At 40.5% G+C, this 27959-nt stretch overlaps 1 protein-coding gene across 1 annotated transcript in view; it reads left to right on the top strand.

The window, feature by feature from the left end:
- The window catches only part of MYO3B (myosin IIIB), a 636303-nt gene that overhangs the window by 152869 nt on the left and 455475 nt on the right, over positions 1–27959 (top strand). The window contains exon 8 of the mRNA XM_036744020.1: positions 27893–27958. Within this exon, the coding sequence (XP_036599915.1) occupies positions 27893–27958 (66 nt within the window). The remainder of the gene's footprint in view (positions 1–27892; position 27959) is intronic.

The raw sequence follows: 27959 nt of genomic DNA on the forward strand, positions 1-27959 counted from the left end.
TAACTACTGCTATGACAGAATTGCCTTAGACAAGTTTCTCTCTCTCTCTCTCTCTCTCTCTCTCTCTCTCTCTCTCTCTGTCTCATTATTCCCATATTCTGTTGAATTGTATAACTAAGCATCCTCATTTACACACCACTACTATAACACCACCACTACTACTACCACCACCACCACCACCACTACTACTACTACATTATATCTAGTATTTATATAACATTTTAAGGTTTGCAAAGCACTTTACAAATATTTCATTTTATCTTCCCAGAAACCCTGGGAGGTAGGCGCTGTTATTATCCTTATTTGGCCAAAGAGGAAGCTGAGGCAGATGGTGGTTAAGTGATTTACTCGAGGTCATATGAGCTAGTTAAGTGTCTGAGGCCAAATTTGAGCTCTGGTTTTCCTGCCTCTGGGTTCAGCGTTCTATCTACTATATCATCTGGCTGCTTCATATGTGTCAGAGACAAGATGAAGCAAGGTCTCCCTGACCACAAGGCCAGATAGGATTGTCCAGGAGGGACAGGAAAGTGTTAGAAGACCTATAGCTGTGATCACTCTTCTTTGTGTCTTAGGGTCTCAGAATTAGAACAAACTTAATTCTAAAAACATACCAAAGCTTTTTTGTTTGTTTGCCATGTTGACTTCATTGTTGCTTTTATACCTGTTTATCCCCACTGAAACTGGTCTATTATTACCTGTAAGTCTCACCTGGAGTCAGCCCTCCCTTGTTAGAATTCAATAACCATATGTAATTTGCATAAATCATGAATGATCTCTTGTTGGGTCTGGTTTTGCAGTTAAGAGGCCAGACATGGGGACATAAGTGTTCATTTTTAGATATTATTCCTGGTAAATAAATGGAGACATACTTAAGGACCTAGAGGGCCACATGTGGCCCCAAAGCCACAGCATCCCCACCCCTTCTATACATTCCTATTTGGGATCTAAAAACTGATGATCATATCTGTCTTCTGTTTGAGGCTAACTCGCTGATTCTTAGAAATCTGCAGAAAAAGAGACTCTGCAACTTCCTTGTTTCTGTATTTTGTCATAGGCAGAATTGCCTTAGACAAGTTATGCTCTCTCTCATTACTCCCATATTATGTTGAATTGGATAACTAAGCATCCCCAGTTACGCAGCTGTCTTGCTTGGCATTCTAGGTCTTGCAAGGACAACCCTGGTTACATCTAGGAGATCAGAACGATTCTGTGTGATTTAATCATACAGAGCTCCAGTGCATGAAATTCTTCTATAGGGCTTCTGAAACTAAGCTATTCTTTGGAAAAAAAACCAGTGTAAGTATTTAAAATAAGATCCAAGTCAGAAGTTTGCTTCATATTGGCAGTCAGATTCCAGGGGTAATGGTGATTATTTAAATCTTTTCCATCTGTGTTTTGGGAATACTGGCTTCCTCAGTCTAGTAGGAACCCTAAGTGGTCAGACTTTTTTTTTCTTCTATCATGTATTTTTTTAGTCTCCTTCATCTCCTAATGAATCTCTCCCCTAGAGAGCCATCTTCTATAACAAATAAAAGAAAGGAAAAAAAAAAGTTCAGCAAAACAAAATACTGTATCAACCAATTACAACATGTAGTATTTCATACCAATTGCTTCCTACCTCTGCAAAGCAGGGAGGTAGGCGACCTCATATTTTTTCTTTGGGACCAGGCTTTTTCATTATAATTTTTCTGTTTCAATTGTTTTGTTGTGGTCATTCTTTCCATTTATATCACTGTAGTTGTATATATTGGGCAGCTAGATGGCACAGTGAATAGAGTGCTGGGCCTGGAGTCAGGAAGACCTGAATTCAAACCTGGCCTCAGACATTTACTAGCTAGGTGACCCTGGGCAAGTCACTTAACTATGCTTGCCTCAATTTCCTCATCTGTAAAATAAGTTAGAGAAGGAAATGGAAACCTTTGACAAGAAAGCTACAAATGGGGTCATGGAGAGTTGGACCTGACTAAAACGACCTAACAACAAGAAGTTGTGTGTGTATATACAGAGTGTTCCTAAAGTCTGGACACATAGGCAAAAATGCATATTTTCAAGAAATGAAATGAATGAAATTTTCAATGACATTTTATTTAATTGGAATATTGACAAATGACGTCTTCAACATGATTTCCATCATTTGCGATGCAAAGGTTCATACGCTTTGTAAGATTCACGTGAACTCAATGCAATAACTCCACATTGCCATCAGTTTTAGCACATTCACTCTTTATGTGTCCAATCAAGTCTGTTGCATCTGTGATTTTCATTTTCATTCACCTTCTCCTTTAGCATATCCCAGAAAAAGAAGTCGTTGAACAGCAGAGTCTTCAGGTGAAATGGTTAATGAGATGTTAATGAGATTTCCTATGTGTCCAGACTTCAGGGACACTGTGTATGTGTGTGTGTGTGTGTGTGTTTATATACATACACACATACATACACACACATGTGTGTGTGTGTGTGTGTGTGTGTGTATATATATATATATATATATGTGCAGAGAGAGAGAGAGAGAGAGAGAGAGAGAGTTAGTTTTCCTGGTTCTATTTGCTTCGCTTTGCATCAGTTCACTTAAGTCTTCCCATGCTTCTCTGATTGAATGAATGAATGAAAAAGCATTTATTGGGTGATTGCTATGTGCCTCTCCCCCCGCTTCCTTGGAGAATCTCAGCACTGCACAAATACAAAAAAACCAAGAGGCTCCTGCCCTCAAGAAGCTTATATCCTAATGAGGGTAGACAACACATTTTTGGGGAGAGTTAGCCAGGGAGGGAGTACTTTGGGTAGGGGAGTAGCGAGGGGGGTGAGTGGAGTCATAAGGTAATTGATTGGCACATGATTTGATTGGTATTCCAAGAGCAGGGGGTCTATTTGTGGGAAGGGAGTATTTATGTGAAGGCATGGCATGAAGATGACCAGGGAATATAAGCAGTGTGGTAGGTTGCCACATTCCTAAAATGCTCCCCCCTCCAACTCTTAAAAGCCCTAGTTTCCTTCAAGACTCAAATCAGGTACCACTTTTTCCATGAAGACTTTCCTGATGTCTCTAGCGTCTAACGCCTGCCTCTCCACGCCATTACCTTGTAGCCTCTTGTAAATGCATCATGTATTCTCTTCCCTCTTCCTCCTAGATAATCGGCTCCTTGAGGACTAGCTTTTGTCATTGTGTACCCAGATCATGGCATAGCAACAGCACATAGTAAAACACTTAATGCTTGGTTGATCATAAAATTAGAATAATACTATTTTTACTACATGTCCCATAGAGTGTTATGTAATAAAATTTATATACCATTGAAAGTCGTTATTATAATTATACTTGGCATGAGAGAAAGAGGATAAAATTAATGAAAGGGCTTAGGAGGCGGTTCTTTGTTTTTTATTTTATCTTACTATTCTGTTTAACTGCCTTTGCATTGAATTAATATGTCTCTGTTTTGGTCTAGTGAAAGAGAAATACCAGATGGAGGCTTGTAAACTGTGGGTTTTTTTTTGATAAATGGGACAAAATGGGAGTCTTCTGAATAAGGACATATTTTTGTTAGACCATGGAATAGCCTTCTGAAGTAATATTGAGATTTCTCCATTTGCACTGAGACAAAGAAAACTCTTAATATAATACTAGAGAGAGCAATCCCTCGGTGACTAAGCTCAAGCTCTTTCTATTTTGTCCCATGAGTTTGGTTTTGGTTGAAAAGATCAATCTCATATTCCTTGCTTTTACTTGTGAGCCTCCTTCTTGAAGTAGGAAAATGACCCATCAATGGACACACATTCAACTAACTGCTTATTATATACTAGGAGGTACTTTACTCAGCAAATAAACCTAGGAGCTGAAGAACTTGAATTCTACTCTTGGTTCTGTCACTAACTATCTGTAACACCTTGGGGAAGTCACTTTACTTATATGGACTTTACTCTTTTTATGTGACTTCAGTCTTGCCTTAACTCTCTGGACTTTATTCTCCTTGCCTATCACATTGCCACCTGGGAAATCTTTGCTCTGGGACCCTCCTCTTCTCATTGATGACTCCTTCTATGCTTTAGCCATTATATGAAAGACTGCAGCCATCCTGAAATCCTCATTTACACCTCAACTTCTTTCATATTCCAAATCCTCGTACACACTTGATGTATTGTGGGTACCCTTCTTCCTTCCACTCACCCTAATCAGAATGTAAGCTTTTTGAGGGTAAGGACTATCTTGCTTGTTTGTATTTGTATCCCTAGTATTTAACATTGTGTGGCACTTAGCAAATGCTTAATGAACACATTCTTTATCTGTAAAATGAGGAGGTTGGACCAGATAATCTCTAAGGCCCTTTCTATTATTCAATATGCTTCAGAAAGCACTGGGGGCCTTATAATAACAACAAAAATAGCTATCATTCATGTAGCACATTAAGTTTATCAAGTGTTATACACATATTATCATTTGATCTTCGGATCAATTCTATGAGGTAAGTGCTGTAGTTATTATATAACGTATTACATGTATATCTATAATATATATATAATATATACTCATTTTACATTTGAGGAAACTAAGACTCAGAAAAGTTAAGAGATGCCTAAGGTCCTACAGCTAATAAATATCTGAAGTAGGATTCAAACTCAGATCTTCCTGACTAGAAGTCCAGCACTCTACAAACGAAGCAATGGCCAAAGAAAAACAAGCTCACAGTTTCTGCAGGATGCTTCCTTTTCTGATTGACTTTGGAAAAGTAACTTGACCCTTCAGTTCTACCATTTGATCTCAAGTTATAGTTCAATACTTTGAGGATTTTCTTCCAGGGTTTTTCCTTTGACAATACAGATTCCAAATCTTAGGAGATCATTTTCATGGATTATTCTGATTTTTTTTAAAATCAGAGTTTGCTTAGTGTCCCATGCTGTAAGGATTAGTTTCTTTTAACCTAGCTAGACTGGTCCTTGGATGACAGGCATATAGTCTATTGTTAGGCTCATATATGATGTCCCTTCATCTTGATAGGACCTGCTGATATTTGTCATCCACTGGCATAACCTTCCAGAATCCAAGGTCACTTCGATACCTCAATGAGTCATTGAAAGATACTTTAGTGAAGCTTCTTCATTTATATAAGGGAAGTATGGAATCTTATTCACTTCACAGTTGTGGTATGAAGGTAAATAATGACTACATTTGTGGGTAAATTCTTTAGCTTCCTTGGCAATTGGCCCAAAGAAAAATGCTGAATGGAATAGATAGCTTCTAAGGCCCTTTCCAGTTTTTGACAGTCTACTGGTACTTAGTAAATGCCCTTAAGTGTGGGTTGATTTCCTACAGACAATTATTGAGAGGCAATCATACTGCTGTTGTTTCTTTGGTTCAGGAAATGGGGAGTCACATGTGCAGCATAGGCAAATAAACACTCCATCCTGAACAATGTTGCTTGAAGGAAGACCCTTCTGTGATTTAAGGAGGATGGCAGTTGGGCTGTAGGTGCAAGAATGTGTAGGTGTAGGTGCATAGGCTAAAGGTTTTAAGTTGTAGCCTATTCCTCCAGCATGGTTGAGTAAAGCTCTACGTCAATCTGTAGCATCTTGGCTCTAGCAGCCAGGGGCATGATGGACATTGAAAGCAATTTGTTCACATCAACTCAAATATCAACTGAAATGGGTGGAGGGTGAGAGGAAAGGACTTTACTATGAAGACTGCCTGGTTATGAGACTGATGAACAGAAGACGAGATATCTTTTAGATCTGGGGCATCCTGCCCTATTAATAGGCAGAAAGCTACTTCTTCAATCTAATCAGCTTTCTTTTCTGGTTCTACTTTCCTGACTGGAGCAAAGCAGCTGAAGGATTAGGTATTATGTCCCACATTCCGAATGTTTAATTGGTAATTGGGTTTCAGAAATTAATTAAGATATTGCCAAAGATGACAAGGCAAGCAGGCTCTGAACAGCGACGGTACTAAAACCCAGGTCTTCTGCCTCCTGGTGCCATGAGAGTTCCACTATATCTTGTTGCCTCTCAGTCTAGACAAAACATCACATTAAAAAAATCCTGAAATGAAAATCCTGAAAAACATACTGAAATGTATGTTACACAATTATTATGTGTGAGGAATAATGCACTGACCTGCTAATACTTATGACAGCACTGATTAATACTTATGTTTTTAGAAACTTAGAGGAATAGTTACTACTTTGGATAAGAAAGTTGGTCTTCCTAAATTTTTCAATTGGTGAGAACAATGGGCTGATTCTAATGGATAAAATGTGATAAGGCTAAATGTCCTGGATTCAAATTTGAGATATTTGGAGCCGTTAGATCAAAGCTCCATAAATCAGATGCTATCCTGCTCACACAGAAGGACCCTGACCATGGTCATCTATAGGCATCCATCCTTCAGCCAAATCTATTAAGTTTATGCCCACCTCCAACAGGAGTTGGAATTTTCCTTGAGAAATGCTCTAATGAATGTCGCTAATTGGCTCCATGAAAACAATGTTACATAAAATAATATCATGGGTAGAGATAGCTCCATAGAAACAAAGGAATAAATGACTGATATTTTCCTAGGATGGGAGGAGAAGAGAAGTAAGTAAAGACCATGAGATTTAGTAGAGCTAAGCTCCTTGAATATTTAGTGTTCTACAGGGTTGAGTCAAACGGCATATTAAGGTAAATAATCATAATCTATCACAGCTATGGCTACACCTAAGTTCAAGGCACTCTGTGAGCCAGCATATGTTAAAAACAGAACTCATTAGCTCAGTAGCCCCGTTTGAATCCTTCCCTTTTCCCACAACCAAAAGTAGGACTGACTCACTTAAAGCGGTAACATTTAATTTAACAGAATAGTAAGGTCAATAACAATGGTACCTTTCCCATTCTCCTTTCTACATTACTTTAGACAGTAGATCATGTGAAAAAGTTCCGGAGTTTCTAATGGACTTTAATCTTAATATGAATCTAAATGGCAACCCAAAAGACTAATATGGTCTTAGTTTGCAGTAAGGGAGACGTGTCATGAGCAGGTGAGGTGCTATCATTGCCTTGATCAGACCACCTCTGGAATATCATATAAAGATCTCGCCACAGTATTTCATATAGAGAGGACACTAGTAAGGTGAAGGAGTACCCAGAGGATGGTGACTAGAATGGCCTAGACTGGGCCCCAAAACCATGCCATAAAATAACCAGTTGAAAGAACTGGAAATGTTTTAGCTTTGAAAGAGAAAATCTCTGATGGGGATGGAGATAGCCATCGTCAAGCATTTGAAGGTTGGTCTTGTGGACAAGAGATTAGACACGTGGTAATTTGCTGCAGAGGACAAGAGTAGGAACAGTGGGTGGGAGAAACCATGAAAGGACAAACTTAAGTTTGATGTAGGGGAAATCTTCCTAATAATTTGATTTCCAAAAGTGGATGGCTCAAGCAAGTAGTTTTGAATTATCTTTCACCTTGTGAGGTCTCTACAAAGATCTTTGACTCTCATTGGCTATTTTTTCCCCTCTCAGTTTCTAAACTTGAACCTGTACTAAGAAACCTAAGTCAAGACCTTAGAATCCTTAGAGTATTGATGGTGGTTTCTAACATCTTTTTGGGGGAATCTGGTCACCCTGGGTTAGCGAATGGGCTTTAGAATCACGTAAGCATGACCTGGTGGCAGGTAGGTAGTGCAGTGAATAGAGTGATAGGCCTGGAGTCAGGAAGGTTCATCTTCCTGAGCTCAAATTGGGCCTCAGACACTTACTAGCTCTGTGACACTGAGCAAGTCACTTAACCCTGTTTGCCTCAGTATTCTCATCTGTAGAATGAGATGCCAAACCACTCCATACATTTGCTGAGAAAACCCCACATGGGGTCACAAAGAATTGGTCACAAGGAGTCAGACATGACTGAAATGACTGAACAACAACAAAAAGGCACGGTCCGTACATAGTTTACTGGGGCTATGGATGGAACTGTCCAGATTGCAGATGTCCTGAGGCATCTGGGTCCACCCTGAAACTTAACATTAAGGCATTAAAGGGCTGAAAGGTTAGAAATGCACACTTGGTATGTTTTTGCTGTTGTCGGTGTTGACAGATTGATTTTTCTTTCTTCTTATTAACATGCAGCCGACAGAGGGAAGCAGTTTCATTTGCCAAGAAAACTTGCCTTAAACATACTTACTGGCATTCTGACTTCTTACTAGAGGTGCATTAGGCATTATGATAAATTAGCTTGGCCCCCTGGGTCATGAGAGAGAGATTGATTTAGAAATCTGAGGAACAAATGCCAATTCACTCATTTGTATGTCTTCAGTGTCTCTCTCCCTTCTTTTTATTCAATTCATTCTGTCATTTTCCTTTTTTTTTCTTTTAATCTCTTCTCTTGTTATGGCCCACCATGCGTATTACCATTTTCTTGTTTGTTCAACCACATTTATTCTTAGGCTCTATGTCCTTCCCAGACCTATGCATTTGGTCCAGTGGTTGGGCCTATTTAAGCCAGAGATCTGACCACAGCCAGAGAAGTCAGAGTCAAAGAACTGAGCATTATCCACATAGAGGTGATTGTTGAAACTGAGAACAAATGAGTTTGTTGAAGGCCTTCCCAACATGGAATATCCCTCTTAAGGCCAGACTCCTTCTCCCATTGGTGAGTTTCTCCTGGAGCCTCCATTTTGTGAAGGGGCCTTAGTGGCCTTTACTTCCCTCCCAGCCCTGTTCCTGGCTCCTGGACGTGAAAGCTTCAGGATGAGAGAGCATGGTTTGGAAGAACAGAGCCAGGAACTGGAAAATGCAAGAAGTATTGAGTGATTCTCAACCACTGAGGAGAAACTTATACAAATGTGCTTGAACCTCAGCTTGTAGTAGAAAGGCCTTTGGAGGTGTTTGTAAAAGCAAATGTAGAAGATAGGGTTGGGAGGGATGAATACTCAGTAAGGACATGGCAGGATTCTGAGGAACCCTCAATCATTTTCTATATCAGGAAAGTTGCACAATTCTGATTTGTTTATGTCTATGTGTTTCACAAATAACACCCTGGAGTCCCTGGAGTTTTTGGACTCCAGCCTCTAACAGGTTCACTCTTGATCTGGTCAGACAGGAAGGACAGGAAGACAGCTTCGGAGGGGTTAATAATCTTACTTTATTCTAGTGTATTCTTCTCAAAGGTGTTGCTGATAAAGGGAACACCGACTCCTACAGCATTCCCTAATCACCCTTCTCACAGGGGCTGGCATGAAGGAAGGCAACTAGGCACAGCATTGTAGCTTGTGCACTCTCCTGAATCCCCTCAAGCCTCAATGGGGGCCGGTTGAGGCAAATACAGATTCCTCCCTTCCCCAGCCTTGATAGACGCTGACCAAGGCATGCCCAGCATTCCAGCTCGAGCATTAACCCTAAGGGTTGTCCACCTGCTTTATAGAGCAACAGACAAAGAAGGCATATTGCCAACAACAGCCTCACAAGTTTACCTTACCTCTTCCCTATGTTTCACTGTGCAGTCACAGTGGATATTTACAATTTAAGCACAAATGTTTATATTATTTATCATTATATAATGATGCGCAAGTGTGGTGGAGAGGTTTTGAATCATGATCTTGAGAACTCATATGCAGCACCTGGGAACAAGAGACTGTTATGGCTATAGATCCTCGGAACTAAATTATAAGAAAGAATAACAAAAATCCACCTTACAGACACTGAAATCCACCTTATTTACACTATGTTATGTTCCCCTTCTACAGGCCTCTTAAGCTAGTCTATTCACTTTAAAACATTTCAATAATTATATTTCAATGTAACTGATTTCCTTTGTAATCTTATACATTTTGTTTTATACATAAAAATATTGCTCTGAGAAGGTGTTCTTAGGCCTCATTAGACTACCAATGGAGTCTATGACACAAAAAAAGGTTAAAAACTCCTTTCCTAGTAGAATGTAAGTTGGGTAATGGCAGGTATTGTGTCTTTTTTCTCTTTGTAGACTCAGTTCCTAGCAGAGTGCCTTGAATACAGCAGGTATTTAATAAATATTTGATGAATTGAATGTTGTGCAAAGCAGTGGTGTCAAACTCATATAGAAATGGGGCCGCTAAACCATATATAAGAATCCTCATGAGCACATAATAACTTAGAAAACCACATATTAACATTATCTATGTTTTATTATGGAAGCAGCTAGTTGACTTAGCAGATAGAGGGCTGGGCCTGAAATCGGGAAGACCTGAGTTCAAATCAGACCACAGACACTCACTAGCTGTGTGACCCTGGGGCAAGGCACTTAACCCTGTTTGCCTCACTTTCCTCATCTGTAAAATGATCTGGAGAAGGAAATAGCAAACCGCTCTAGTTTCTTTGCCAAGAAAATCCCAAATGGGGTCAGAAAGAGTTAGACATGACTGACAACTGAACAAAATTATTCTTTCACTAGGTGATCATAATAATCACCAAAACTGATGTGATGCTTTAAACTTTATCCAGGTTATCTCATTTGCTTCTCACAACAACTGTTGTGAGAATGTGGTACACATTAGCTATAATCATCTCCATTTTTACAGATGAGGAAGCTAAGATATAAAGAGGTTAGGTGACTTACCCAGGGTCACCTGGCAATAGCTGAGGAAGATTCAAACCCAGGCTTCCCTGATTACAAGTCCAGTGCCATACCTCTGCCACACATATATTCTAGGAGTCTGGGGGTGAGGGTAGGGGTGGAAGAAAAGACTATGTCCGGAGGTTAGCCTCTTTTCCAATGCTACATTGACTTTTTGCGTAGCCCTCCTTAGCCCACCAAGACATCTGGAAACTAATCCACGGAACATTTTGTTTGAGATGCTGAGTGATCAGTAATGGAGAGGATGAGCTGCAAATGTTTTCATCTGTCAGGTTTTATGTGTTCACTGTCATTCGGCTACCTCCAAAGTCACAGCTGGTAAAACCAAATGGGTCATTTTACCACGATCAGACCAACGTCGTGGTTCAGTGAGCACCATTTGTCCTAGAGGGTGAACGAAGCTGGGCACCTAATTACAGCTCACAGTTAATCTATTTATAATAGGCAAAAAGAAAATGACTGCTTTGAATGTTTTTCCCCCTACTAAAATCATTTAAAGGACAGATTGTACATATATTCCTTTTTAAAATTATTATTTCAATAGACTTAGCAACATAGTTTATGTGTGGGGGGGAAAATATCCCAGGAAAGGCCTCAGCTGAACAGATTGTATCATCAGATCCTACCACATTGTTTCTAATGGGGGAAATTAGCGGCTGAACATCAACACCTGTCACCACAAGCAGACCTTGGCAAGCAGGCCAGGTAGAAAAGCTAAGAATTTTTTTTAGTGTGGTTTGAAATTAGGCCACTAGATAAAATGCATGTCAGAGCTTAAAAGAAGCACACCAAGGCAAATTTGCTTTGAAATGAAGTCTATCTTCTGTGTTAAATTTCAAGGCATTAGGTCAGATATCTAAATGAAAGAAGGGAGGGGGCTCAATGAGAGTGGTTTAGTAGGGTTTGTGGTGAATGAATAAATAAAAATGTGCCATAGGTAGTGTCACTAACTAGAGATGGTTTTCCTCTTCCCTTTTCAAGAACAAAAGGCACCAAACAGAGCAGCCCTCCCTAACGCCCACACTTTTGGTGCCTCTGGCTATGTCCAGAGCTGTACCTAGGGGATAGAAAATGGGGCTTAGCCCAAGGGCAGGAAATTTAGAGGACACCAAAACACTGTCCCAAGATGTATTCCTTTAACCCAAAGGCTTCTTAAACTTCTCTCTCTCTATCACTACTTCTTCCAGTAGTAGACCCTGATAAGCAAGGACTTTAGCCTTGGGAAACATCAGTCTTTAACCTGGGGAACATTATGCAATTTTGAGAAATAACTTTAAAGATAGATTCCTCTGGGGCCAGATACTAAAGGAAGTGAATGTCCTGTCACTTAGCTTAGCAGGGCAGAAACCTAAAGGTGCCGCATGTCAGGCTTCCTCTGTCAGACAGCATAACTCGAACTCATCTAGCACCACCACCCCTCCTTCTTTCCCCAGGCACAGAAATGTTAGTTATAGCTTTGGCCATGTCTACATGTTTCAGGCACTTAGTAGGGCTGTGATCCTTGTGATCAATACTGATGACTACAAATGAATTAATTAGGCTGATGTTACGGCTGCCAGAATCAATAGGTCTGTTCATATCCTATGTAGCCAAGGTCTTGTCTCAGCCTCATCTAAGGTCTCTGCCCATTTGTTTTCCTGGGTAACCCAGCAGCCCCCATGGACACATTCTATGAACACAATACAATAATTTATCATTTCTGCTCTTTTGGGAAGACAGCAGAAACAGTCGTTTCTTTTTCCTGTCATTGTTTTTTTTTTCAGATACAGAAAATAAGATTTCTTGATAGCAAAAGATCCACTTCCCACATGAGCCCTGAAGAGCTGCTCAGGAAAGGAGTTTCAAAATTGGAAGAGAAAGAGTAGCGCATGGCCCTTTCTCCAAATTGGAGGTTGTGGTCAGGTCTCTATTCCATTTAGGGTAAAGGCTTTGGAGAGGAGGAAAAATATAGGTAGGAAAAGAGGGGCAGAAAATGGGGAGATGCCATAAAGGGTGGCTTCTTTCTTCTTCAACCCCAATTAAACAAGAGCTATCAATTCTCTGATAGATGAGTTTACCTCTGACACTTCCTTGAGGACCTAACCACACCAGCTATGCTCACCTCAAACCTGGCTCAGTCCATGACACCCCAAACCTTGACCTTCCTCTCCTCCAGGTTTTCAGCTTCCCTTTATGTTTTGTATTCCCCCTTTCGAATGTAATTTCCTTGAAAGCTGGGACTGTTTTTCTTTTTGCTTGTATTTGTATTCCCAGCCCTTAGCACAGTGCCCAGCACATAATAAGAGCTTAATAAATGCTGTCTCTGTCTGTTGCTCTGTCTCTCTCCCCCTCCCTTCCTCTCCCTCTCTCTCTGTGTCTCCATCTGTCTGTCTGTCTGTCTCTCAAAACTGACTCACTTAGAATTGTGAAGTGTTATTGCCTGACATGGTGGTACTTGCCTGTTCTACCTGTTACTGGTGGGGAAGAGCTAGTACCAGGGGTTCTGAGCTGAAATAAGGCTAAATCAATCATGGGTCTGTACTGTTTGGTGCCAGTAAAGGGAATCCCCAAGAGTGGGAGGTAACCAGGCTGTCTGAGGAGGGATGAACTGACCCAGTTTGGAAACAGGGCTGGTAAAAACTTCCATGCCAGTCATTAGTGGGATCAGGCCTGTGATTGGCCACTCTACTTCCAGCCTGGGTGCAGAATCAGTCTCAAAAAAAGAAAAGTGAATTACTCAAGTTTGTCTTTGGTATCCTCCTAATATCACTATTCGATGATGTGTCTCTCTGCTTATTCTTCTAGCCTCTGGTCTCCCCAGTACTCCTCTTTTGTACCATTCCCATAGGGTTTTGTGCCATAGATCTGTTGTCAAGCCAATTCCCTCCTCCCACACTGTATGGTAAAGACTTAAGGGTGTAGTGTTCCTCCATAATTCCCATTTTATAGTGAACATTTGAAGAGTCAGAGGAGTGAATTGAGTAATGAGTGGGCAGAGGTATTTGGGGATGTTCTCCTATGGTTGTTCAGTCATTTTTTCAGTCGTGTCTGACTCTTCTTGACTCCACTTGGACTTTTCTTGGTCAAGATCCTGGAGTGGTTTGCCATTTCTTTCTCCAGCTCATTTCATAGGTGAGGAACTGAGGCAAACAAGGTTAAGTGACTTGCCCAATGTCACATAGCTAGTATCTGAGGCTGGATTTGAAGTCAGGAAGATGAATCTTGCAGACTGCAAGCCTGGCATTCTATTCATTACACCACCCAGCTGCTCATCTAGCATCCCTCATATCTAACCATGTGACTATGCAGTTTATTCCTAAGGTGCTAGAGGGTAATTAAAGGAGTTTCTCTTGAGGCCTTTGAATTCACTCCAGCCATAGAGAAGTCCTCCAGAGGAGATAATCCCACTATACCCAACTTGAAAACCTGTTCCAAAATTTGATGATCATAAGCATTTGCAAGGATAACATTCCCTATGCATAATAATCCTCTTTAAAATTATTCATATGAAACCAGGTATGAAGAAAATACACTAACAGCATCCATTCTGTATAGGAAGTGTATTCGGTAAAGGCACTGTGAGAGTGCTTCCATCTCTGATGAGCCCTGGGCATCAACAGCTGAGTTTGATTATGTTACTGAGTTCCTTACTGAAGCTGTTATTTAAAGGACCATTCTTCTGAAACAGCTACAGTGAATCACACGTTGAGACTCTCACCCGCTTGTCCTTTCCATCACCATTTCTATCAGCAAAGGCCTTTTTTCCTGTCCTTGACTTTCTCCTATGTGTTATGTGGATGAGCAAGCCTGGATGTCCATGCTCTGTTCTGCACGGGGAGAAAATAGCAGACGTGAAGGGATCCAGATATGCTTTGGGAAGACTGAGATTTGAACTTTCTGTGAATACTCCAGATGTTGTAAGAGTGGCTGGGTATTGACGAAGTTCAGTAATATCAGCAAGTGCAAGCACAGGCCTTGGGAAATAATTATCTTTGACCTGGTGAGCATTATATTTGAGAAATGACTTTTAAAAAGAGATCCCACCTGGGCTAGATACTAAAGGAAGTGAATATCCTGTCATTTAGTGACTGTACATGAGTCTATGTGGAATAATTCTGTGCCATGACTTTTTATAAGTCAACTTGTGTACTTTAAAGGACATATCTATGCTGTGTTAATTAAAGCTTAGATTCAGAAGAACCCCCAAAACTTGAAAAGTAAGTACAGATCCTTGTTTGTTTTCTTGGTGCCTCCTTTAATACTGGGGCAGCTAGGTGGATAGAACACAGGGCCTGGAGACAGGAAGACCTGAGTTCAAATTTGGCCAGATACTTACTAGCTGTGTTACCCTGGGCAAGTCACTTAGCCCTGTTTGTGTTACTTTCCTTATCTGTAAAATGAACTGGAGAAGGAAATGGCACACATCTCTAGTATCCTTGCCAAGAAAATCCCAAATGGGATCACAGAGTTGGACATAATTGAAAATAACTGAAAAATAACACCAACAACACTTCAATATCATGTTCAGTTATCTAGAATTAATTACCTGCGAGTCAAATTCTTCCTTCTCTAAGTTGGATTTCCTGGAGGCAAAAATGTCATGTAGGAAGCTTTTCTCCTTTTAGTGCTGCTATTCCTCTTGAGACAGACTTCTCCCCCCAAGCACAGTGTTCTTATGCTACCCCCACTGGCTTCTCCAGACTCCTTTCCTTCTTCAACACTCTACGGTATGGATGCCCCTCGTCTTGGGATTCTCATCAAAATGCACTTGTCCTGTGTTCCATTCCATCTGACCCCTATTCTCTATTTAGGGCACCTGATGAACTTTTGTGTTTGCGTGCTGAGAGGTCCTAAACTAAGCCAACAAACATATTAAACACCTACTATGTGCCAGGTGGTATGATAAGCACTGGGGAGCCAAAGAAAGACTTTCTCCAATAAACTCTCAAGGAACTCAGTCTAATGGGGAAGACAACATGCAAACTTTATATGAATGATATATACAGAATAAATTGGAGATAATTAACAGAGGAAAGGCACTAGCTTTACTAATGATTTAGAGCAGAGGTGTCAGACTCATGTCCGGGGCCTTGTGTAACCAGAAGCAGATTGAAATATAATTGGAAAATGTTTAACAAAATAAATAAAATACGATAAAATATAGATGATGTTAACTTGTAGTTTTCTAAGTCAATATACAGCAGGCAGGATCTGTTTCAATTTAAGTTTGACACCACTAGTTTAGAGCAATATTCTAAAAGTCTAAATTTTAATAAGGGGTTTTGGAGGACAAGAAAGATAACTCCAAGTGGTAGTTCAAATGGCAAGGGTTTTAAATGCAAAAATAGTTTGATGAGGAAATAATTGTTGAGCTGGGGAACGTTTTTTCTTTAAGTTTTCTGAAAACCTTTCATTTATACATAATACTCCTTTCTGATTATATGGTCACCCTGACCACACGAGCCTTTTCTTGTAGCCGAAAGAAAAAAACAGTTAAGCAAAACCAAACAATTAACACAAGTCTGATAGCATATGTGGTGTTTCATACCCCTAGCACTCCAACTTTCCAACTAAAGAAGAGAAGTATATTTCCTCCTTTCTTATGGGCTGAGATGGGACATTAATGTTACAAGATGGTTCTACATCATTTTATTGTTCTTTTGACTTAGATCATTGTACTTGCTGTGATGTTTTCCTGGTTCTGCATACTTCTCTCTACCTTGATTAAACAACCTTTGTTGTTGTTCACTTGTGTCTGATACTTTGTGATCCTGTGGATCATGGTATGTCAATGCTGTCCATAGGTTTTTCTTGACAAATCTACCATAGTGGTTTGCCATTTCTTTCTCTGGTGGAATAAGACAAACAGGGTTAAGTGACTTGCCATGGGTCACACAGCTAGTAAATGTCTGAGGCTAGATTTGAAGGCAGGTGTAATGTTAATGGGATAATAAGATCTTCCCCACCCATTAATAGGCCTTGCATGGAGCCCATTGAAGGAAGGACTTGCCTAAGGAGGAGCTTGCTTGGAGGGAGGCTTGCTTGTAGAAAGGCTTTCACACCTTTTGGTATTAAAGCTAATTAGGAACTGAGTCACAAGGGTTGTGATGCCTTCTGGCTCTGAGCCTATGAGCCAAAAGTGTATTTATACTTTGAGTTGGGATTTCCCTTTGGGAGCTCGCTTATGAGAAGGATCTTGTGATTCCCCAGTCAAGACTCTGAGGAGCCATATGTTCAGAGCTCCCTGACTGCTCAGATGTAAAGGCTCTCTTGATCCAGTGGTGTATGTAAAGTGTATAGCAATTTTGTTTTGGTTCAGGCAGTTAAGAGCCCTGTCTGTTGGTCTTGATGCTAATTTCTCTGCTTGTATTTTCTCTGATGTTCAGAGTCCTGACCCTTCCCCTGAACTAGTGAATATAATTAAAAGTAGGATTATTAGCCGCTTTTTGAGCAGTCTTTCCTAGAAAAGCAGATCTAAGAACCTGTGCTAGCTGCCATCCTGGGTGTGCTACAGTAGGTCTTCCTAACACCAGGTCCGGCGCTCTGTCCACTGAGTCACCTAACTGCCTCCTTTACTAGTCCCTAACTCCCTTTAGGGCTGGGGGCAGGGAACCTCCATCCTTCTGAATCAATTTTGGTTTGACTTGTATAAAAGGACATGGTCAACAAGGCCGTAGCTTCATGACGTCTACTTTCAGACTTGGAAAAGTTTTCCCAAGTTTTGGCTCTTTAGCAAAATTGTGTGCGTGCGTGCGTGTGTGCGTGTGTGCGCGTGTGTGCGTGCGTGTGTGTATGTGTGTGTGTGTGCGTGTGTGTGTATGTGTGTGTGTGTGCGTGTGTGTGTGTGTGTGTGCGCGCGCGCGCGTGTGCACATCATCTCTTCTCTGTCTTATTTTCCATCCTGTTCACCCACTGGAGGCCATATGGCTTTGTGCTAGGAGCGCTTGAACGGAGTTAGGAGAACTGAATTCAAGTTCTGTCATTGTGCAGCTTCAGGTAAATCACTTAATCTCACTTGGCCTCTATTTTCTCATCTACAAAATGAGGGGGTTGCATGGGACTGTGTCCAAGGTCCCTTCCAGCTCTAAAAGGCTGTGAGTCTGTGGGTATTTTTTAGATATTCTCATCTGCGCTCTATAATTTTCCCTCTCTGATTCAGAGCCAGCTACCACTGATTGGTACCGTGCCCTGGGCAACAGATTCTCAGAGGTAGCAAAATTAGGACTCAGAGTGTAGGCTGTGAGTTCCCTAGTAATGGTGACCTCCCCTGCCGTTGCTGTGTGGAAGGACTGCCTGTTCATTCCTCAGGGGGCAACACAATCAGTGCTTGCCCGGGGCAGCAAATTAGCTCATGGCTGCCCTGTATTTAGAATTAGGGAGCATTAGGATTGCTGGTGAGAGCTATTTATTACATGCAAAAACCAAAACCCCCTAAATTCACATCCTTTTAAAGTAATTCATTTTGGACAGAGTATTTATGCCTTAAAACAAAAGTAACTGTTCCAGGGGTCTAGAGCCTCACACCACCTGTACATCCTGCCACACTGGCACAATGTTTAGCTATTTCCACATTCTCATTATAAACTTGAACCCTATTAGTCTGACATGCAAGGCATTACTGGAACAGCAGGCCTATGCATAGCGCTAACTGGTATTCTCAGAATGTTCGGAGCTCAGATGCCTTGCTTTATTTGAACCTATTTGTGGGTCTAATGAACGGAGTATATTTGGAACACTTTCCCAACAGAGTGTCTAACAGGAGAATCTCCTTGACATTGAAGATGCTTTAAATGGACGTTTGTACCCTCATACCTTTTAGTCAAACTGTTTCCCCAACTTGGGGGAAACATCCTTACCTCCTGCAGTTCCCATTTTCAGTGCCTCCTTCCCAGCCTTCTCTAAAGGGAAGCCCTTCTTGATTAGCATCACCCCACTGTCTATTCTCCTGTACAGTAGGTAGACAAACATGCATACATTTATATCAATCACCAAAGTATTTATTAATTGCTTCCAGTGTGCCAGCCAGGCACTATGTACTAAGCATTGGGAATCCAGGAAAAAAGTGAGCATAGTCCTTGCCTTCAAGTAACTTACTTTTTAATAGAAACCCTCCTCAAATCTGTCGGTGAGTTAGGGAGATGTCTACCCTAAGCATGTGAAGACTTTCCCCTGGCAGAATGGATAGATGAAAACAGTTTTCTCCAGTGACCATGAAGGCAGTTGAAGTAGGTACTTAGAGCTTGGTCAGACATGAAAGACACCAAGGTTATCCTGTATTCTGGGCCATCACCAGTCACCTTACTTTTGTCTCGCCACTGGACTTTGATGACTCTGGAAGAAAGAGTGAGGCTGAAGACTTCGTGCAACTCCACCTCACTTAAAACTAATTCATCCATGAGTCGAGACGCAGATGTTGTTTGTCCTCTTTGAAAATGAAGGACATACAACAACAACAGCAATGGTAAAACATGGATGCCATTGGTCCTCTTTGAAAACGAAGGATATATAGCAACAATATATAAGATGCTGGAGTTTATTGAGCAGTGGAATGATGTAGTCGGATTTGCACCTTAGGCAGATCACTGTGTGGAGGATAGATTAGGGAAGGGACAGGCTTGAGGCAGGGAGACCAACTAGGAGACTATTAGGATTATTCAGGTGAGGAGTGATGAGGGCCTGAACTAGGATGGTAGTAGTGTGAGTGGAGAAAAAGGGATGCATATGAGAAATGGGGTGGAGAAAGAAGTTACAAGATGCAGAAAATGGTAAGATATGTGGAGAGTGAGAAGTCAAGGATGACCCCAAGGCTGTGAAACTGGGTGATGGGAATGGTGATAATAGCCTAAATAGAAATAGGAAAGTTCAGAAAGGAGGTGAGTTTTGGCAGGAAAATAAAGGTTTAGACAGCGATGAGCTTGAGATGCCTATGGAACATCTAGTTTGAAATTTCCAAAAAGTTATAAAAGAGTTGCCAACCTGCATTGGTAAAAAGAGTCATTCTGTGAGTTCCTCACACTGATGAAATCCCAGGTCGGGGAAAAAGCAAAAAAGATGTTAGGACTACAAAAGGTGTAAAGCACTACAAATGGCTAATCTATAATGATATAAAACAATGGTATCCCTATTGCATGGGTCTATCTGAATTTTCCCATTCTTACCATTTATCAAGTCATGTGCAGAGCTCCATTTTCTCTATTAGCTCATCCTTTAGATACTTCCACCTATTGTCTTTCACTAGTGAAAGCTTTTAGCACAGTGCCTGGCATGTAGTAGGTGCTACATAAATGTTTATTGATTCACTAGTGGAAGACTAGGATCTATGTATTTAAAGGCTTGTAGGGCTACAGAATAATAGGTTCAGAGCTGGAAGAGATCTTAGAGCTCAGTAAGTCCACCCGTTCATTTGATAGATGAGAACACTGCAGCTCATAGTGGGGATATGACCTGTTCAGATTCATGTAGACAGTTAGTGGCAGAGATGGGATTTGAATCCAGGCCCTCTCCAAATCCAGTATTCTTTCTATACTATGCTGCCTAGTTCTATTCCACGGCCCATGTCTGCATGACTGTGTAGGTTAATGGACTCAGTTTTGAATTAAAAAGAGATGATAGTGAGTGACCCCACTGTCTTGCTGAGTTTGAAATATAGTAACATCTGCAGAGGAGATAGAAATGGGGAGGAGGTGGCTTTCTCTTCCATTAAATTCCCTCAGCATGTTGTGCTGTTCAGGTCCTGGGGTACCTTTCAGTACAGCACAGTAGTAACCGAGGCATCGTGGCACGTTTAGAAAGAGCGTAGGATTTGGAATCAGAGGCCCTTAGTTTGAATCCTTGACCTGCTGCTTAACCTGCCTTTGTGACTTTAGATAAATCACATAACCCATCTGGGCCTCAGTTTCCTCATATGTAAAATGAGAGGATTGGACTCCGTGACCTCTAGAGTCTCTTCTGGCTCTAAAGGAGCCTTTGGGAGGTATTGAAGTGAGTGGGGAGAGTGATTTACCCTTCTACTGAACACCCCCAGGCTATCATTGTGGCCTAGATATTATTTATTCTGTATCTTATACGTGTCCCTCTTTCCTTATTATCTGCTGTCTTTTTTCTCCTCTGTTAGTTGCAGCCCGTCACCATTTCTGTGCTTTTCTTCTGGTCTGCTGGTCTCCTTGCTCTGTTTTTACCTTTTCTTTTTTTCTTGTTCCTTGTCCCTTCTCCCAAAATCCTTGGCTTAGATGTTGTTGGGATTTTGTTTCCAAAGCCTTCGCTTGCCAATGAGATCATACATTTTTCTAGTTTAATCTACCAGTCATGTAACATCTCCTTCAATCTTTGTGTCTTCTGCTCTTTTAGTAGCTGCTTGTGCTTACAGCTTTGGGGGATGCTTTGGGATTTATGACTATTCCAGATGGTTGATGATATCAGTTGTCTCTGCACCAGATAAGCGGAATACCGCCGAACGAAAGAATTTTGGATTATCTACTCATAATCAGTATGCCACTGTTCTCCAGTTAGCAAAGGTAACAAAGAATAGACATATACACATACATAAGTGCATGTTTATAAACACATTTAACAAAAATTGACATATATATACACATATGCATGTTTACACACAAACCCATAATTAACAAAGAATTGACATACATATATGCAAGCATATTTAAAAAAGAGGAGGGTTTTAGAGGAAAAGATCCTTTCTGGCTCTAAATCTTTCAGCTCTAAATTCCAGCTACAGTATATATGGTCTCATACATACATACATATATATGTGTGTGTGCGCGTGTGTCTATCTGTATATATATTACATTTATGCATATATTTCCATTTGTTGCATTAAAATATTTGTAAAATCATATATGATCATATATTATTGTATAGTATATGATCATACATACATATTATATATGGTTCATAGCTGTCTAGACAGCTATGGAATATATCTACAGAATCATAGATTTAGAATTGGGAGGGACTTCTTTCTACCTCCTTTCCAATTTATACATACATATATATGTATATATATGTACATATATGCGCACATATATATATCAATTCTTTGTTACGCTGTGCTAATGGAGAAGAACAGCAAAATGCTGATGTGAATAGAAAATTCAAAAGTATTTTATTCAATGATGCCCCCTTATCTGGTGCTCAGATAACTGATGTCATATATATGTTTGTAGGTAGGAAGAATAGAATGATGGAATGAATAAATCTTTTATCTGCCCATGAGGAAATGACCGAAATATAGAGACGTGGTTCCTAGACTTTGTAGTAAATTTCCTTGACTTTGTTGCAAATCCAAAATCTGGAGCCATACAATTTCTTTTTCCAGTGCCTTTTTTTTTGGTCAAGGGTAATGTTTGAAGGTACAAGTCATTACCTAAGGCATAGGTTTGTTATACTGAAAGGTAATTTAGGTATACTTTAGTCTACCCTGTTAATTTTACAGATAAGGAAGCAGAGGCCCAGGTAAGTGGAATGATTTGCCCACAGTTTCACAACTCATAATTAGGGAAAGCCAGCATTCAAACTCACGTCTTTTGACCCCCAATCCATTGCTCTTTTCTTCCATCAATGCATTTTACTTCAGAAGGTGGATTTGTCTTTTCGGAAGGCTCACTGACTACATTTTTGAGTTCTCCACTAATCCTAACCTTCCTGTCCCAGCATGAAGATGCTGATTGTTTTCACCAAGAAAAGCCTGGATTCCTTCCTTGTAATTTCTCTGAATCCTGAGCAGATGAGCCCATCTTTTAGGATGCCTTCACTTTAGGAGGCCACAGAAGTGCATGGAGCTTTAGCTAGAATAAAAATATTCCTTCTCATCCAAATATTCGCTGAGTCATTTTGACTCTGCAGTGTATTTGGCAAGAGGTCGTTGACTTTACATTAGTACTCCTTGAAAGGCTCAGTATTATTTGATGGTTGTTTCTAATGAGCTCATAAAACAGATTCTTTGTTTATAAAACTGCATTATGGAACATTCCAGACATTGAAGTCCTGGGTTGGGGTGGCCAGGATGGAGTTAAATCAGATGAGGTCTGATCTCTTAAACAGATGACACTCTAATGAGGAGCATAAGGAATATAGAAATAACCATAACATACATTAGAACGTGATAATGTATAAGAGAAGAGCAGCATGCATGGTAGAGTGGATAAAGAGCTGGGCGTAGAGTAAGGAAGAGTTGGGTTCAGATCCTGTCTCTGCCAGGTACTGGCCATGTGACCTGGGCAAGTTACATGATCTCTCAGTGCCTTTAGACATCTCTCTAAAACTATGCAGAAAAAGTGTCTGTCTGTACTTGGGTAAGTTTCCTCATTCATGCATTTCCTACGCTAATGAAATCACAGGTTAAGTCTCTATCTCTATAAGAGAAGCAGTAATAATAATACATTTCTATAGATCTTGAAGCTTTACAATTACCCTATGAGGTGTTGTTCAGTCTTTGTAGTCATGTCCTATTCTTTGTGACCCCATTTGGGGTTTTCTTGGCAAAGATACTGGGATGGTTTGCCATTTCCTCTCCAGCTTATTTTACAGATGAGGAAGCTGGGGCAAACAGGGGTAAGTGACTTGTCCAGGGTCACACAATTAGTAAGTGTCTGAGGTTGGATTTGAGCTAACATCTTCCTGATTCCAGACAAAGCCATAATTAGGACAAGTCTACTAGGACTTTGACCTACAGAATTGATAGTTAGGTGAAGGGTTTTCTTTATTTTAACTATTTTTCTGGTTTGTCATGCCTGTACCTTGGGTCCCCCACCAGCCTGTCCCACATGTTGTAACTTCTCCCTTTTTGAGCCCTGGGCTATCACTCTGAAAGCATCCTCTTTTTAGGCCTACCTTCCCAGTGCCCCTCACCTGCTTTATTCCCTGGGGGATGGTGGTGGTAGAGTGGAGACAATCATCTATGTTACAGGGGTACAAGCCATATTACCTATGGGATGGGCCATTCATTCTCCTGCCAAGACTGTACCTGGGATGGTTGTCTTCTGTGCTAATTCTTAAACCTCTGGATTTGGTAGAGCAAGTATTATTGTCTTTATTTTAAGGATGAGAAAACCAAGACTAAGAATAGTTAAATAATTTTCTCATTATCAATCAATTAATAAATATTTGTTAAGCACCTCTTGTGTGCTAGGCATTGTACTAAGTCCTGGGAACACAAAAAGAAACAAACAACAGTCCCTGCCTTAATGGAGATTATGATCTAATGGGGAAGAAAATAATCAAACAAATATATACAAAGCAAGCTATGTATGTAGGATATAGGAGATAATTAACAGATGGAAGGCACTGGAATTAAGACAGGTTGAAGAAGGCTTCCTGTAGGAGATGGGATTGTAGTTGAAGCCAGGAAAGTCAGTAGTCAGAGAAGAGGAGAGAGAGCATTTCAGGCACAGTGACCAGTCAGAGAGAATGCCCAGAGCCAAGAGACAGAGTGTCTTGTTCATGGAATATCTGGGAGGCCATAGTCATTAGATCCAAAAGTATGTGTTGGGGAGGAAGGTGTAAGAAGACTGGAATGGTGGGATGGGGCTAGGTTATGAAGAGTTTTGAATGCCAAACAGAACATTTCGCACTTGACCCTGGAGGTGATACAGAATCACTGGAGTTTACTGAGTAGGGGATAACATGATCTACCCTCACTTTGTAAAAATTATGTTGGTAGTTGAATAGAAGATGGATTAGAATGGGGAGAGACTTGAGGCAGGCAGACCCACCAGTAGGTTATTGCAATAGTTCAGATGTGAGGTGCTGAGGGCCTGCACCAGAGTGGTGGCTGTGTCAGAGGAGAGAAGGAGGCATATATTAGAGATGTTGCAAAGGTGAAATCAAAAGGCCTTGGCAACGGCTTGGTTATGGGAGGTGAGAAGTAATGAGGAGTCCAGGATAATTCCTAGTCTGTGAGCCTGAGGGACTGGCAGGGTAGTGTTGCCTTCTACAGAAATAGGGAAGATAGGAGCAGGGGAGGGTTCGGAGATCAGATCATGAATTTGGTTTTGGACATATTGGGTTTAAAATGTCTACTGGGCAGATGTCTGAAAGACAGTTGGAGATCAGCAGAGAGAAAGATGGATTTAAGAATCTTCAGCATAGGGATGGTAATTATATCCATGGTAGCTGATGAGATCACTGAGAGAAGTAGTGTAGATGGAGAGGAGATGAGAGTCAAGAATGGAACCCTGAGGGACACCACCAATGGTAAGAGCATGTGATCTGGAAGAGGTTCCAGCAAAGGAGACTGAGGGGCAGTCAGATAGGTAGGAGGAGGACCGGAGAGAGCAGTGTTCCCAAAACCTAGAAAGAATGACAACACTCACAATAATAAGAGCTAACGTTTACATCATACAGTATATTATGTGCCAGGCAAAAAGAAGACAGAGTGATCAGTAGTGTCAAAGTCAGCAGGGAAGTCAAAAAGAATGAGGACTGAGAAAAGGCTCTTGGATTTGGCATCCAGGAGGTCATTAGGAACTTTGGAGAGAGCAGTTTTGGTGGAATGATAATGTTCAAAGCTGAATTGTAGAGGGGTTAGGGAGAGAAAGTAGAGGTACCTATTGTAGTTGCCTTTTTGAGGAGTTTGGCTATAAAGGTCAGAAGACATATAGGAGCATTGCTACCAGGAATGGAAGAGTTAAGTGAGCTTTTTTGAGGATGGAGGAGACATGGGCATGTTTGTAGGCAATAAGGGATGAACCAGTGGATGGGGAGAGACCAAAATAAGTGAGAGTGGGGATGACAGAACTGTTACCACATGGCTGGTGTCAGAGCCAAGACTTGAACTAAGATTTTCTGCTGCCATATGCTTTTTCTTCTGTAGTATGCCACAAAGAAAGGGTTACAAAATCAGAAGAGGGAACATCACTACCCTATAGAGAGTTTGGGGTTGAATCAGGGAAAACTTCATGACAGTTGCATCATTTAAGTTAGTTAGCATTACAACTGGTGGGAAAGGAATTAGAGAGAGGAAAATTAGATATATGAACAAAATCAGAGAAAAGTAGAAGACATGTTTAGTTCATGGATGACTGTTTAGTTTAGCTTGAAGGAAATGGCAAACCACTCCAGTATCTTTGCCAAGAAAACCCCAAATGGGGTCATGAAGAGTTGGACATGACTGAAAAATGACTTAATAACGAAAATGAAAAGAAGTAGAATGAGACAAGGACAAAAATGTAGGTTAGAATCAAATTGTAAATCCCATAAAGTTGTCCCATTTTGCAGTGGTCAGGGTAACAAAGAACCAACCTCTATATCCAAACTGTAGGTTGAAATGGAGGGAAATGAATATTTAATACAATTCATTCATATTTATGTCACTGAATAAAGCCTCACCTGTGTTGCCTGCTTACTGTTTATAAACGTTCTCGAAATGAGTTCTGGCCACTTGAATTCTGCAAGGCTCCCTGTTCAACTCCTCTTCCCCTCCACACACATTTTTAGGGATCCAAGGCATGTACACCCATGAAGAGCAACACATGTGATGCTGTTAATTGTGTAGCCGGGCACTGACTTCACCATCACGTTGAGCAGGCAGTCCATCATCTCACTCCTAGAGATGGTCCCCTCTGAGGAGAGTTACAAATTGTTGCCAATGAGGGCAGCATGGGCAAAGATGTGCTGCCATTGACTTAGAAATATGTGTTGCATGACTGTACATGTATAACCTATATCAAATTGCTTGCCTTCTTTCTCAGTGGGGGTGGGGAGAAGAAGGAGGGAGGGAGGGAGAGAATTTGGAACTCAATATTTGAAAAAAGAATGTTAAAATTGTTTTTACATGTAATTGGAGGAAATCAAATATTAAATTTTTAAAAAAGAAAAAAAAAAGATGTACTGCCACCATTTGGTACCTCATCTGCAGATTGAGAGAGAACTACTACTTCTAGGGCAAGTCCAAATCAAAGAGCAAATATTCTACAAGCCCCTCTTTCTTTTTAATACTTCCTGTTTTCCCTCTGTTTATGGTAAAAAAAAAAAAAGAAACCATTTTCATGGAGACTTAGTTGATGAAGCCCAAGTATGATGGCTCGGTCTCTAGGGTTCAGGGTGACCTGATGGGGTCCAAGAAGCTTCACTCAAGTACGTTCTGAACACGACCAGCTTTACAAATGGAGCTGTCTCAAGATGCAGAATAAGACATGCATTTTAGGACGCAGCCAATGTGGGAATTTGTGTTGCTTGACTATGTATATATGTTTTTCTTTTTTTTCCAGTGAAGGAGGTGAGAAGGCAAAGACAAATAGGGATAGGGTAGAATAAAAAGATGGTTATTGAGATATCTTTTTTTTAATGGAGGAAAAAAAGAACAGAAGGAAGGTGAGATAAGCAGGACAGCTTTGAAAGCTTTGTTGATCTCACTATATACTTGAAAAGCAAATTATGTAGTATATAGTAGAGATCTATATCATGCCCAATCCTCTTTTTCTTTCCTACTATGGTATATGCAAATGTCTATTCCATTTGATATTTAAATCTAGCACAAAAATTAATTAAAAAACAAGTGGGCCTGCAAGATCAGGATTTATGTAGGTACTTTAGAGTACTGGACTTGGAGTCAGAAAGACTCGAATTTGAATGCTGCCTCAGATACAGTGACAATAACAACAATAAGAGTGATAATAAATAAATTTAAAGCAATATGAACAGCTAACATTTACATAGTGCTTACTACGTGACCTTGTGTGAAGCACTTTATAAATATTATCTCGTTTGATTCTCACGACAATGCTGAGAGGAAGGTACGATTATTATCATTCTCATTTTACAGACGAGGTAACTGAGGCAAACATGTTTATGTGACTTATTCAGGATCACACAGCTAATAAGTGTCTAAGGCTAGATTTGAACTCAAATCACCCTGACTCAAGGCCTAAAGCTCTACCATTCCACTTAGCTGTCCTGAGAGATTAATTGACTTGGGAGGGGGGCAGTTGTCACAGAACTAGTATTTATTAGACATGGAACTTGAACCCGTCTCCCTGACTTAAAGGTTGGTCCTCTAACTACTACGCCATCCTGCCTTTCATTGTATTATTGTTATTCTGATTACTTGTAATTCAGCATGAAGCACAGTACCTTGCATAGAACAAGGACTGAAAAAAATGTTTGAATGAATGAGTGAATGGATGAATGAATGAACCTCACAGAGGTTGCTAGGTTTTCTACCTAGGAAAAATTATACTGATTGTGTTTAGTGATATTAGCAAATATATTGATATGGAAATATTAATACTATTTCCACTTCCTTCCCCTCTGCCCCCCTTAACAGAACTTGGTTTTTGGTTTTTAAGAGAAAAAAAACAATGCTTTTTTTTTCTTAATTTTTAGAAATCCTCCACCTACTTTACTTCATCCAGAAAAATGGTGCTGGGGTTTCAACCACTTCATTTCACAG

Source organism: Trichosurus vulpecula, chromosome 2 (assembly GCF_011100635.1).
Source record: "Trichosurus vulpecula isolate mTriVul1 chromosome 2, mTriVul1.pri, whole genome shotgun sequence".
NCBI classification, from domain to species: domain Eukaryota; kingdom Metazoa; phylum Chordata; class Mammalia; order Diprotodontia; family Phalangeridae; genus Trichosurus; species Trichosurus vulpecula.